This window comes from Varanus komodoensis, unplaced genomic scaffold, assembly GCF_004798865.1.
Source record: "Varanus komodoensis strain SLA01 unplaced genomic scaffold, ASM479886v1 scaffold46_3, whole genome shotgun sequence".
NCBI lineage: Eukaryota > Metazoa > Chordata > Lepidosauria > Squamata > Varanidae > Varanus > Varanus komodoensis.
The window spans coordinates 5,406,521-5,418,775 of record NW_025336044.1 but is presented as its reverse complement, the minus strand read 5'-3'; the positions used below and the strand labels follow the sequence as shown (position 1 = coordinate 5,418,775).

At 48.8% G+C, this 12,255-nt stretch overlaps 1 protein-coding gene across 3 annotated transcripts in view; it reads right to left on the bottom strand.

Moving 5' to 3' along the window:
- Positions 1-4,669: 4,669 nt before the first annotated feature.
- LRRK1 (leucine rich repeat kinase 1) overlaps positions 4,670-12,255 on the bottom strand; it is a 101,620-nt gene continuing 94,034 nt past the window's right edge. For all 3 annotated transcript variants that reach the window (XM_044445016.1, XM_044445017.1, XM_044445018.1), the window contains 4 exons: positions 11,660-11,776; positions 9,037-9,878; positions 7,870-7,971; positions 4,670-6,962 (listed from right to left, as the gene is read on the bottom strand). In XM_044445016.1, the coding sequence (XP_044300951.1) occupies positions 6,785-6,962; positions 7,870-7,971; positions 9,037-9,878; positions 11,660-11,776 (1,239 nt within the window). In that variant the 3' untranslated portion in view covers positions 4,670-6,784. The remainder of the gene's footprint in view (positions 6,963-7,869; positions 7,972-9,036; positions 9,879-11,659; positions 11,777-12,255) is intronic.

The window sequence follows — 12,255 nt, the reverse complement described above, 5'->3', positions numbered from 1 at the left end:
ATGGCATACTAAAAAGCAGAGACATCATCGTGCTGACAAAAGCTCATATAGTCAAACCTATGATTTTCCCAGTTGCAATGTATGGCTGTGAAAGCTGGACCTTAAGGAAGGCTGAGCGCCGAAGCACTGAGGCCTTTGAATTGTGGTGCTGGAGAAGATTCCTGCAAGTTTTGGACTGCAAAGAAATCAAACCAGTCAATCTTAAAGGAAATCAAGCCTGACTGCTCTTTATAAGGACAGATACTGAAGATGAAATACATTGGCCACCTAATGAGAAGGAACAACCCATTGGAGAAGATCCTGATGCTGGGAATGATTGACGGCAGAAGAAGGGGTTGAGGTGGCTGGATGGAGTCACTGGGGCAGTGGATGAGGGCTTGGGTGGACTCTGAGGGATGGTGGAGGACAGGCGAGCCTGGAAGAATGTTGTCCATGGGGTCGTGATGGGTTTGGCATGACTTTGCGACTAAATAACAACAAACTGGAGCATACAGTGTGGTGCTGGATATATGTACACAATTCATGCCTGGGTCATGCTGTGCCCACCAGGTTGGACTGAGCCGACTGGCTACAGATGGGGCCCTGCCAGGTTGAAAGCATCTTGTCTTCCTACCAGAACTTCTGCTAAGAGTCTCTCAAAAATTGTGAGCAGAGAAATGGGGAGGTGGAAGGCAGGGGAAGGGCTCCAGCTGTTGTGCACAGATTGGCAGGTGTTGCAGTGCAGCTTCTGCTGCTTCTCCCCACCTCCCCAGGTGTGTTGGAGGTTTTTTACTGACCCTGCAATTGGCAAAAGTATAAACTGTGTCGCCAGCCTACCACAGCCGCCATCTTCCCCATATTGCAGGTGTGGTGGGTTCAGCTCCAGGGGGAGAGGTGGAAGTCGGGATGTGCTCGGATCCACCCTCTGATTTCCTGACAGTCACTCTGAGCGAAAGGTGCCAGTGCTTCTGCCTCACTCTTAGGCACTGTTAGAATTCAGTCCTGGCTTGTTTTGGCAGCATCGTTGAGTTTTCCCAATCGTTGGGTTCCATCTGTTTGTTCTCTCCGCTGCTCTGCAGCCTCCCTGCATATTCAAACTTGAGAAGGCCTTAAGGGCAGGAGGCTGGCGTGGGATGTGCCTCTGGGCTTTTCAGGGCACTGCAGAAATCCTTGTGCAACACAAGGCAGGACACTCATGCACAAGCCTTGGGCACCTGGGAGATACTGTTAGCACAAGAACCCTGGACCCTCTCAGGAGAATTTCTCCAAACTTCTTCCACCTTTTAATTTCATTTCCAAAGCAATGTACTCTGTATCAAATTGAATGAAACAGTAAAAAAGTGGAAGAATATTTTTTGGCATAGTGCTAGCGATTGACAGTCACGGCAAGCAGGAAGCCAGTGGTGTGCTGTGATTCATTTGCGCAGGGCCATGAATGGGTGGCCATTTCATGCTGTCCTTCCCGCCTTTGATTTTCAGCTCAATCCAGTGGATGTTACTCGGAATCAAGGCCACAGAGCTAGACGGGTCTGCCTGCTGAGTAAAGGTGCACAGGAGGGGTGCTGAGCACCAGACAGCCACACCTTTCCTTGGTCATGACCTCTTTCTTCTAATCACTGATCATTTGGTAGGTTTCCTATGTTCTGCAAGGTTGAAAAGCTTCTCCTAAGGGTTAGTTACTAGCACCACTTTATTTATTGCATTTATACCCCACCTTTTCATCCCTTCCAGGAACTCAAGGAGGCTTACCTAATTTTCTTTCTCCTCCTCCTCTCAGTCTTATCTTCACAACCATCCTGTGAGGTAGGTCAGGCTAAGTGTCTTGGATGGCCTACAGTCACCCGGTGAGCTCCATGGCTGAGTGAGGACTAGAACCCAGACCCACCCCTTTAACTACTCCTCCACACTGGCTCTCCATGAGCTTTAAGCGAAAACATGCTGATGTTTTGGGCATTTTGGCCTTACCTGCTGCAGGAATATGGTTCCCAAGAACTTTTTGAAATTCGGTTTGGCTCACAGCTAGAAATTAGTTCAACAGCCCTGTTGTGCAGACTTAGCTGTTTGCCCCAGCCTCCAATGTGTTTTTGCTAAATCATACTTAGTTTGACCCACAGGGGGCTTTGAGCAGGGGGCGGACTGACTGCCTCCTTTCTGTGCAAAAGCCAGAGCACTGGGAGTGTTGCACGAAGGCGGAGGAGAGGCAGCGGGGGAGGCAGGGGCCATTGCCCGCCCCTCCTCCCAGGCTCCTGCACAAGGCCTAGGCAGCTGCACCGTTGTGTCCTCTTGTGCTTGAGGCAAAGGCTGCCAAGGACTGGTCAGCACAGCAACTGGCCGAGAGCGTGGCTGCGAGGGCCACGGTCACATAAGCAGTGGCTTCCAGATGATGCCTTTGGGACTGCGACAGCTTCTTCACGGAAAGAGGATCATGGCAGCAGCCAAGCTTCCCTGAAAGGCAATGGACTGGATCCAGCTGAAGTCATGCTTAAGCATAGACCCACTGGGAGCAGAGAAGTTCAGTTAGGCATGGCTTTCCTGGGTCTGCTCTAAGCATGCCTAGATCTGGATCCAGTGCAGCATGAAATATCTTGTCCCTGCAGTAGGAGACTGAAAAATAAAGCTGGGTGCGTTTCCCAGGTGCTTGGGGAACAGGTTGCAGTAACAGCCGTTGTGAACTAGAGCGTCCCTTAAAGCACAAGCTCCTCACAAGTACTCCACAATGCGCAAAGTTTCCTTTGCTCCTTGCCCATCAAGCAACAGGATGGGCAGGGATCTCCTCCCCTCTTTATTCTTACAACAACCCTATGAGGTAGGACAGGAGGTCACTGGTGCAAAGGCATCCAATTAGTTTCACACCTGAGTGGGGACTAGAACTCAGATCTCTCCAGGCCAGCAAACTAATCAGTACCATATTGATTTTCCAGGTTTTTTTTTAAAAGCACTGCGGTAAATTAATTCCTATACTGGGTTTTTATGTAAAACTGAAATGCCGTAGAATTAAAATAAACAAAACAAAATTCCTCCTAAAATGCCAGGGCAAATAGGAAGAATCTGTACACACACAAGTCTGTGTTTGCACTCACTACTGAGCAAGCACATGTTGTATTGTACACCAGGGCCAGCTTGCCAGTAGTGCCAGGCTGGGGTTCTGCAGCATTCAGCTTATCAGGAACACGGGGGCGTCTCTGTTTCCACTGGGCTCTTCCTGCAGCAGGCGCAACTATAGCCGGGATAGGCAACGTAGGGCTTGCTAGCAACCAGCGTGGCCTCAGGCATTCAACCATACATCCTTGTCCTCAAATGTAAGGCAAAAGAGTCATACCAGCAGTTAGGGCTGCTGTGCAATGCATTTCTGTTGATGCTGAAAACTGCATCCAAAGGAGACAGCTCGTCCATTGGGGCTCAGAGGCAGCTCTGCTTTGTCCTCGGCCTTAGGACAGATTACTTGTCCTCTGCCACCACTCTAGTGGTAGTCATTTTGTGGTGGTGCTCGGGGCAGTGCCCCAGGAGCTGCCTACCCGAAGCTGAACAAACCAGGAAACCTCTGCCCATGTTTAGGGCCATGTTCAAAAGCAGAAGCCCTGGTTTGCTACTCTCAGAACAAGCCAGGATTTGTTATTGGCTGATGAGGGTGGCTTGTTAGAAAAGCAACCACGGGTACTGTCTGGGTGGCACATGAAACAAGACACGGATAGCGTTTCCCCAGCTTGTTTAGCTTCTCAGTGAGTGGCAGGATGAGCAATGCGGAAGCAAGTAACAACATGCACCAATGCACTTGCTTCGACGCAGGTGAAGTGAGCCACTGTGTGATATGTATAAACAGATGAACTATTAACTAATAGTAAAATTCCAATCCCATTTACGAAGAATTAAGTCCCACTGAACTCAATGGGGCTTGCTTTCTAAAACATGCAGTTCGGATTTCACAAAAACTACTGTAGTTGAGTTTTTCTGTCTTTTTACACAGCCTTTTATCTGTAACATATATATGACTCAAACCTTTAGCACAAATTGTTTTTGTAGACATTGGATGAAACTGTACAGTAACATACCGTGCAGTAAACAAAAGCTACTAGGCATCGTTAGAACGATCCAGAGGGTTCCCCCCGCTTTGCATTCCTGGTTTGGTGTATTACAGAAAGCCAAATGAGTCTCCGATTGATAAAGCAGCAGCAACCTTGGTAGATTTATCATGCAATCCTTTGCATATTTATCCTGCAGTCTTAAGTAAGTATTCCTACAAGAAGGCTACATAGAATTTTTGCAGCTTCTTATACCAATTAAGCACTCAAAGCTTACAGTGATACATGCGCACAGATGCATGTGAGAAACTCAACGAAGGGGCAAGAACAGTGTGATCGAAGCCAACGGCCTGTGGATAAAACTTATTTCCACCTGCTATGGCCACCTCTGAACTGAACTGAAAGGTGCCATGACACCTTGGAGTGGCTGCTGCCATCAGCCGCCAATTAGGAGCGACAGCAATACCTCCTAATCCTTGGGAGAGCCTGTCTATTTTGAGAGAGATTTTGCATTGGAATAAGGTCACTGGCTCTTGGCGTCTCAGCCCTGCGGCAAAGGCCCCAGTGAATACCAACCATGGGCAGTTCTGACTTGCAGCAAGCTTTCCTGTCAGCTGGTGATTACAGAAACTTGTTTTGTTGTTAGGCCTCATTGAAAGCATTCCTCTGTACACACATGCAGTAACAGTTTATTTTTTAATTAGTTGCCAAAAGCTCTTCAGAGGTTCGCATAAAAATAGCAATCAGCTTTTACATACAGGGTCACCAAACTCCTCTATTCGTCAGTTGAGGGAAGGGGCCTGGGGGTGGGGGTGAGGCTTGCACTGCAAGCACCAGTGGTGGGGTGGGGTGGGGACCATGAAAGGAGAGCAGCACTTCCCCAGCCTATCAAACTCTTGCTTGTATTAGAACTTGTTTCATGCTCTAATGGCATTGCGAGTGCTTCTCCATCACTGGCAGTTGGTAGGAGAGAGAGCTGTGGTCAATTCGGAAGTGTAGGGCTCATCCTGATAGTCCCCCATAGTCTCCTTCCCAAGGAGAGTCCAGAAATACAGAGGGAGTGTTGACTTGTGGCAACAAACCAGCTTTAGCAGTTCTCTTGCCCACCAGGAGCAGATCTCGTGCAAAGCCAATAGGTCTGACCTGTCCGTTCGAGAGTGGGGCACCCGCAAAATGCTTCGCACTGCAACAGGGTTTGCGCTCAGCAGTACATTTGTGCTGGGAAACTCCATTTCTCCACAGATATGGAGAGGCCTGCACTGCAATTCGGGGAGGCGGCCTCCATACTTCCACCTCTGAACCCAGGCTTCACTACACCCTGTGTCCAGTTGTTGGGTGGGGAAAGAAGAATGACAGGCTAGGGAGCAAGTTAAATAAATTACTGGGATCCGTGGGAAGGGAATTACCAGAGAAATGTCCTGAGTGTGTCGGCGTTTGCCCTGTATCATTTCAAAGGCGGAAATCAGCCTGCCCTCCTTTTCTCTGCAGCATCTTCAGCCAGATTTTGTTCTGGATGCTGCCAGTCGTATATTATCACCTGATACTGCAGTAGTATCAGGCGACAATTCAAACCGCTCGAGCCAGGTATGGAAGGCTGTGGGATCCATGCTCTTGCCTTTTTTTTCTTCTTGGAAGCACTTTTCCCTGCTAGCCAACTCCTCGTTCTTTGCTCAGGCAAGAAGAGGCGAACAGCAAATATCGCAGCGGCAGACACACAACAGACGAATATATAATAACGCTCTGATGAGACACAATTAGCACAAGATGCATTTTCCTCACTAATTCCATTTTTTAAAAGTACCTTAGAAGGTGTCTTTCCCATTGTCCATCTCATGAGAAAACCATGAATGTAACTTCTTTTTTTCCTTCTGCTTACGTGATTCCACTTTTGCAAAGGCTCTGCAGTGCAATCCCTTTTCTTGTCTGGCACTTGCCCCACACAAATAGCTCACGGCATGGACAGGGAACCACAAGAAGCCAGTAAAGATGGCATCTATTAGCCTACCATTTTGTTTGCTCGTGTCCTTCATTCTGGAGCAGCAAAGGATAACCAGTGTGTATCCTCACTGCAGATTCCCAGCTCCTAACACAAGAAGGAAAACATCAACCTGCAGAGGCAACGAAGTTTCAAGAGGTTCAGGGTCTTCTGAGTCCCATGCCGACTCCATAGGACTTGGCAATCTCTCTCTTTGCAAGTGACTCTTTGCTCAAGTCACTGTTGGAGCAAAGGCAGTGCACCAGGCAACCACAGCCTTTGCTGAGTGTAGACAAGAGCAAAGCTCTTGCAGATGTGTTTCATCTGTCTCAGAGCCATCGGAACCATATAAGCCTGACTCTTCCACCTTTCCAGAATGTTACACAGAAACTCTGATGCCTGAATAGGGTGCCTTATTGTGATGGAAAACTATTACTAAAATGAAAGCCAAGGTGCCACATTTGGGCTATTCTCTATGAAGGAAGACAGAGCTTGCTAACTGCCGAGTTAGCAACATGCTGCAAAACAAAACAGCAGGATGTGGATCTTGCAGAAACGCTGGCCAAATCTGCACATTCAAGGGATTAGAATTGAGGAAAATGCTCTTCTGTGGACTGTGAGAGCGACTAGAAGAGGGAATTCAAATGCATTAAAGACAATGACCCACCTAGGTTGTTTTTTAGCAGCAAAACAGAGGAGTCAACATCCCGAATGTGTAAAGACTCCAACAGGGCCCTTCGGGGGAAGTGAAACTATGTCAGTTTTCAGTTCGTGACACTCCGTCCCAGTCTTGGTTTCTGTTCCACAAGCACTACCTTCTCTTCCGCATGAAAGTTTCAAGCCTCCCCAGTTCTTCATAGGAGTGGTAGAAAAGATCAAAGTCTTTTGCCCCCCAGCTCCTCCAGACAGCCAAGCAGCACTCCATTGCCTCATTCCTGAAGCAACACACAACAGTGTCCTTGGCCACAATGGCAGCATCCACCAGGGACCTAGAATGACAGCAACCAAGTTTAAGAAGGAGATCTGGAAGTGAGAAAAGGAGCTCCTTTGTGCACAGTGGAGAGATGCTTGGCTTGGTTTTGGTTTTAAGCATCAGGTTCTACTTCTTCTACTGCAGGGGCTGAGGGTGTCAGTGGTACTTCACCTCTTGGTATGGTTTCACTTGGCCCCTTTTTGTGACTAATTTAGAACAATTTACCAGCCACAGAGCCAGTGCAGTGTACTGGCTGGAGGACTGGATCCGGACTCAGGAAATTTGGGTGCTGGCCCTCACTTGGCCACAGCTAGGGGCTTCTGGGCCAGCCATCGACTCTCAGCCTTTCTGATTTCACTAGGTTGTTGGGGGGACAAAATGGAGAAGAGCACCATGTGAGCGGCCTTGAATGCCTTGCAAGATGAAAAAGGTGGAATATAAAAAAGCTAAAAATAACAATTGCAAAACCTACTGTGCGAAAAAGAAAGGTAACATCACACCTGCTCAATTTGTGTGACTTATCCAGCTACCAGAGTTCTGGGGCCAGAAAATGTCGTGCTCACATGCTTCCTTTCACCGCTTGCCATTTCAGCCCTTCTGTTTTCAAACAGCACGCAGCCACTGTGTGGGTCTGCCTCTTGTTTCACCTGCACGAAGGAGAGGTTTTGTGCTGGGAAAGGGGAGGCTCGCAGGCTTGCATCGCATCGCACACAGTTGTGCTGGCCTCCATCTTGCCTGAGTGTGTTCAAGGAAGAGATCTGCCTATGCAAATTCTTGAGGCATCTTGCCTACAGAGCCCGGTTAGGACTGGAGCTGCCAGGAGTAAGCAAGTGCGTGCAGGCCCTTGCCCTTCCACCAGGTCATGGGATCCTTCTTGAATCGCTCTGCCACACCTCCCCCTACACCCCCCAGTGTGTCCTTACCCATAGGGGGCCAGCTCTGCAGCCTTCAGTACTGCGATCACTCTCCCTCGCTGAGAGAGGGCTTCTTTCTCCAAGCCAATCACAATGATATCTCCACCTCGCCTGGAAAGGGAAAGCAGAATTTCTGTTATGAGCTGCTTCACCAAGGAAACGGGTTCAGGCTTCTGGAGAGCACTTCAGAGGAAAGGCCATACAGCTGCTCAATGCCACTTGTAAAGGAGCGCGGAGACTGGAACTAGTGGGGTGGCAGGCCTGATGGCTGCAATTTAGCCCTCCAGTTGAGGCTCTTAAGATGACGTCTCCTCTCTTTCTATGAGCCTGACTGAGAAAGCAATACTTGCTCCAGATATTCATGCAGAACCTGCTAGCTCCAGAAATATGCCCACAGTCAGGGCAGCTCAGCACAAGGCATGGGATGGCCTGGTTCAAAAGTCTGGGAGATGAAGACGTGCTTGGGATACCGGGAAGCCTCTGGCCGTTCAAGCCACAGGTGAAGCGCTTCTCTGCGGAGCAGCAGGGGTACAGGAGTCCAAAGTCACATGGGCTGGGGATGGTCCAGCCACGCCAAGCTCCCACGTTCCGAGGCCGGCATTCCCTGTGGAGTAGCACAACTCGGGAGGGGCAGGTACAACTGGAGGGCACCGGAGCCACCCAGATGCCAGTAGGAAGCCCACAAGCAGGGCATGAGTGCAAAGCCACCCTCACAGCAACACAAGGTGAGACCATGGCCATCTAGCCCAGCAGTGCTGACACTGGCTGGCAGCAACAGCAAGTCTGGGGTTCAGGCAGGAATTTTTCCAGCCCCATTTGGAGATGCTGGGAATTGAACCGGGGACCTTATGCACTCAAACTGGGAGTCCTACCAAGGCTCCAACTTGTGTTCCCTATGAGTAGTCTTCCATGACTAGCCCCTCTGGGGGGGGGGGGGCCTTCAACATCCGCAGCCACTGACAGAGCCCTCCCCCTGCAGGAATTGTGTGTTCCTCGCACACTACCATCGGACCAGGGTGGCTCTTGTCTCGCCCTGTCAGTGCACTCCTTTGGCTCATGGGAGTTTCCGGACGGGATCCTGCGCTTCGCAGACCACTGCATCCCAGTCTTCACCTAGGAAAGGCAGACATTCCACCCATATTCGGGCTACCTCAACTGGCTCCCAGTGCGATTTACCTGGGAATCCACAGGAGGTCTTTGACTGGGAGGATCTTCATGGCCTGGAGAGCACAAGGGTTGTCCATGGGATCATTTTCCTGTCCCTCCACGAGAAAGCTCAGGTCCTGAAGCTTGTCGGGCTCCTCGCAATCTGTCGAGAAAGGTGCACTAGAGGCGCTCAGTGGGGTGCTGGGCAGGCTTGAGGAGGACCTCATCCGCCTGTTGGGAGACGAGGAGGAGTAACACGATGACACGGAACAGTAGTCCGTCAGGGAGTCCTGATAATTCAGGATCTGAATGCCGAGCTCTTGACTGCACATGATGCTCACGTTTCTCAAGGAGCTGCTTTTGGGAGTTGTGGCTGGGTCCGTGGCCAGTGTGGTGGGAACCAAGGAGAAGGGCTGCTGGATGGTGAACATGTCCCTCAAGGGGCTGTGGTCCCCACAGAAGTAGCGCGCACAGAGCTGGTAGGAGGCGGTGTAATACATGACCAGGAAGTTGGCCGTATCATCCAGGCACCAGGCCACCTCCTCCCCGTTGCAGTCTGAGCTGCACGCGATGGACACAACGGTGGAGGGCGGGCTGTAGGGCTCCAGTCTCCGAGTGACAGTCAAGGCTGCACAGTCCACAATGAGGATGCCGGGGCCATTGCTGTACCAGACCTCAGTCCCATTGTTTGCCATCTCCATGGCCTTGACGGGGTACGGGTTCTGACGGGGATCGTCATCGCTGATCTTGAACATGGTGCGATTGGCAGTGTGGGAGCACAAGTAGGAACAGCTGTCCTCGGGAACACCCCGCGACACTTGAAAAACAGCGATGAGTCCGTCGGAAAGGCCGGCCAGGACCACATAGGAGTTCTAAAGGGAAAAGAGCATTAAACAGGGGCAATGCATCTTTCAGCCAGCTTGAATTCTCACACAGAGACACAGATAGCATAGGGTGGCTGCTCCAGCCCATCAGAGTTGAACAGGGTGCTTCCTGCAGCTCTAATAAGAAGTGTGGACACGCTCCCTCCGCCCCCAGGTTTCCATCTTGCAAAATAACTCCATTTGCTCTGGTTACCATCATGCTTGGTGTGCAACAGGCCCGAGGCACCATCTGTGGCATCTCCAGTCAGGACTGGAAAAACCCTTGGCAGGGAGGAACCCTGGGGAGCTGCTGCCAGTCAGTGTTGACAGCCCTGGGCTCAGTGGACCAGGGCAGCTTCTCATGTACCTGTGTATCATAAACTCCGTGGAGCAGGTAGCAAGTCCCACTCTAGCAGTCCTGGGGTTTCAATCTGGCCTTCTGGTTTCCTTTCCTCTGGCCAAGCCCCTTTCTCCTAACCACACAGTGTGTGGTGGTTTATCCGCTTTTGTGTATTTCCCCCCATTCTAGGAAGCTGAAATGCTTCTCTTGAAGGCTCTGTTGCCAGCAGGGAGGGCTTTAATGTACAACAAGCTGGCCCACAGCTGGAAGGCAGCTCCTCATGAACTTCTCTGCCTCTGAATGAAGCCCTTGGCTCACCCATGCCATACAGCATGGCCTTCTCTATTGACCTAACTTGCTTCTCCAGGCCACCACACCTGACACAGCCCTTACTGTTTATCAGTAGAAAGAGGCAAGCAGGACACAGGTCTTCCTAGGAAAGAAGCAGGCAGAGTTTTCAAAGAGAAGCTAAAAGGAACAGGAACAAAGGCTTAATTTGGATTCATAGACTATGGTAAATGTGGATTATGAAAACAAAAATGAATGTAGCTCTATCCATAAACATCCTTATGAAATCCTTAGATCTTGGATGTTCCATGGGGGAAAAAAACCTTTGCATCCCACATATCCCACCCACCTTTGAATGGTCCCTTTAAGAAAATAAATACTGGTCTTGAACAAGCTTTGGTTATTAGGCATTCTGAACAGCCACTGCATTCCTAGCAAATGCCAACTGATCCAATTTTGCCAGCCCCCAGTAAGTTTAACATAAGAAAGAAATGAGGATTTTGTTCTAAAGCTGCTTCAAAGAATAACTCCAGAGGAAGAGGAGAATTATCAGCCACTGAAAATAAGATGGCTTTTTTCCTCTCACTTGGATCTCATTTATTGAACTTTTCAAACTGATTGAAAATACTGATTGGATTACTAAAGTGACCAATATGGAAAGAACTTAGTTGCTTCCTGATGTAACGACATGAACCAAGCACAGAGTACTGGGGAAAGAGGGACGCCTCATGGCATGGGGACCCAAGGCTGTGGTTTTCTCATTTCATTTCTACACTACCGAAATACAACGAAGGGATTTTTATTGCAATGCCTCTCCAGCTCTTTCCACCCTAAAATGTTTCAGTAGTGATTAAAAACTCTGTAACAGCATCTGCATCTCCTCCACAACGTCTCGTACAGTACCGAGTGCTTTTCCTGACCAAAACAGATTACAGTTAAATGGACAACAATACATTGATGTTCATGGCATGGTTCTTCCTTGAACGGCCAGGAGGTGGGACTGTAATTTCGGTTATTAAATTAACAGCATCCATGCTATGTCTAACAAATCCGAGCAACTTCCTGCTTTTAAAGCTAAACAACAAGAGCAGAGCATTTCAGCTTCTTTTTCTGAACGTTCAAAAGTAAAAAATGCTTTATTGTGATATCAACTCTGCTTTACCTTTTTCACAACAGGTACAGCAAGGAAACAGGTCACAATGGATGGAGTGTCTACACCCTTTAGTGGAACCTTCAGGGGACACATGCCTTGTAAACTGTACACATAAATCTTCTGGTCCTATGTGAGAGCAAAAGAAAAGAAACCTATTTCAGTAATAATGTTCATAAGATTTCTTTCCACAGTATAGGAATTGAGGAAAGCACATTGCAAGAAAATGGAGAACACAAAGCCAGGAAAGAGTTGAACGCAAAGCCTCTTGTTTCCTCATTTCTCAAATCCCCATGGAGCAATTTTTGGGGAAATTATCCTTTAAAAGTTCCATCATCTACCCTTGAAGCACTTAGACTGATGAATCCTCATAGACTTAATTTTTTATTTATTAGATTTATATAATTCCTAACTGGCAAATGCCCTCAGAGTGGTCTACAATGATTGAACCCAAGTAATACGATATTAAACATTACAAATTATTAAAAGCATTGAGACAGCAGCAAAATTAATCACAGCAGCAACGGATTAAATATTAAATGCTTGTTGGAAGAGGAAGGTCTTAGCTGGTGTCTCATTGTATACAGGGAAGACAACAGACAGTTCTC